A 1,529-nucleotide genomic window follows, 5' to 3' on the forward strand; every position below is an offset into this window, starting at 1 on the left:
ATTTTTATTTTTATTAATATACATTTACACATAATCACTTTAATAAAACAAATGAATCAATATATTGATAAGGATATTTCAATTTCAAATAAGGAGGAACTTATATACTATATAAAAATATTAAATCATCTGGGATCTTATGATGGTAAAAATATATATGAATATTACTTATTCTTAATCAAATATGATATCTTATTTATTGTGTCTTACATTTTATTAACTATAGAAACAGTTACACTTATTAAATCTGTAAATGTAGAGAATTATAACTTCAATTACACAGAATCTCTTTCAGTGGTAATATATTATAAGATTTTTAAAATTATATATGTATTTATATATATAAAACCATATAAACATAATAAATTTTTCTTACCAATTTGAATAATTATTATATATATATATATATAATACATTATATCGTTTAAGGTGTCATTCATTTCGAATACTTTATTTAAAATTAAATAAGATAATATAAATACAAATGTTTATATATATTATTTTATAGGGATTCGCTTTCAAGAATGCTTTAAATGTTAAAAGAAAAGAAAAAACAATTCTTGAAAATATTATAACAAATGAAAAATCCAGCGAAAGAGAAAAAATTTGTGCCGAATTACTCAAATCAAAATTAAATACAGATATAAGAAGCATTGAAAAAAATACATATGCAGTCCTAAAAAATAAGTGCATTTCTAGAACAACTGACGATGTATAATTTTTTTCACATGAAAAAAAAATTATATTTAAAAGAAAAATAAAATATTATATAGAAATAGTAATTTCCTTTTATCTTCCCCAATTGTATAAAATTATATTATATTATATTGTATTATATAAATTATATTCACTACAAAATAAGCTCATATGTTATTTTAATTTTTTAGAAAATCCTAATGCTCTATTGGCATATACTTGGTGATATGTCCAGATATTGTGCAGATACATTTTATGGTACCGATAAAGAGAAAATGCATGAAAAAAGTATGAAGTCTTATTCTTATGCCTTGCATTACGCAAACAAAATGAAAATACCCCCTTCCAGTCCCAAAATGTTAGAGTTATTAGTTAGTTGGACAGGTTAATATATATATACATACATACATATATATACATGTGCTTATTGTATAAACATATTAAATAATACCCTGTAAAAATGAATATATATATATATACACACATTCTCCTTTTTTTTTTTCTTTTTTTTTTTTTCTTCAGTTTTACATAAAGATATGAATAAAGATATTAATTATTCAATAGAGTTAGCAGCAGAAGCATTTAGAAATGCCATTCAAAATATGCACCTCTTAGAGTAATATAAAAAATTATAATATAAATACGGTCTTTCCCAATATATATAATATATATATTAAATATTCCTTCATGTATTATAATAGATAATATTGAGAATGGATTTATAATAATATTATAAATAAATATTTTATTTTATATATTCAGAAATGATGACGAGTGCTCCAAAACAATTCGCATATTAGGAATATTAAGGGATAACATAAACAAGTGGTGTG

The 1,529-nt window shown here is 21.1% G+C and overlaps 1 protein-coding gene across 1 annotated transcript; it reads left to right on the top strand.

The window, feature by feature from the left end:
• Positions 1–51: 51 nt before the first annotated feature.
• On the top strand, positions 52–1,529 carry PRSY57_0021000 (14-3-3 protein, putative; the record flags this gene model as incomplete). The annotated part of the gene is made up of 6 exons (XM_020114288.1): positions 52–145; positions 227–297; positions 509–712; positions 888–1,080; positions 1,219–1,312; positions 1,459–1,529. Coding segments are annotated over 6 exons (727 nt in total), but the record flags the coding sequence as incomplete, so codon positions are not given.

Source organism: Plasmodium reichenowi (genome assembly GCF_001601855.1).
Source record: "Plasmodium reichenowi strain SY57 chromosome Unknown, whole genome shotgun sequence".
Lineage (NCBI taxonomy): Eukaryota > Apicomplexa > Aconoidasida > Haemosporida > Plasmodiidae > Plasmodium > Plasmodium reichenowi.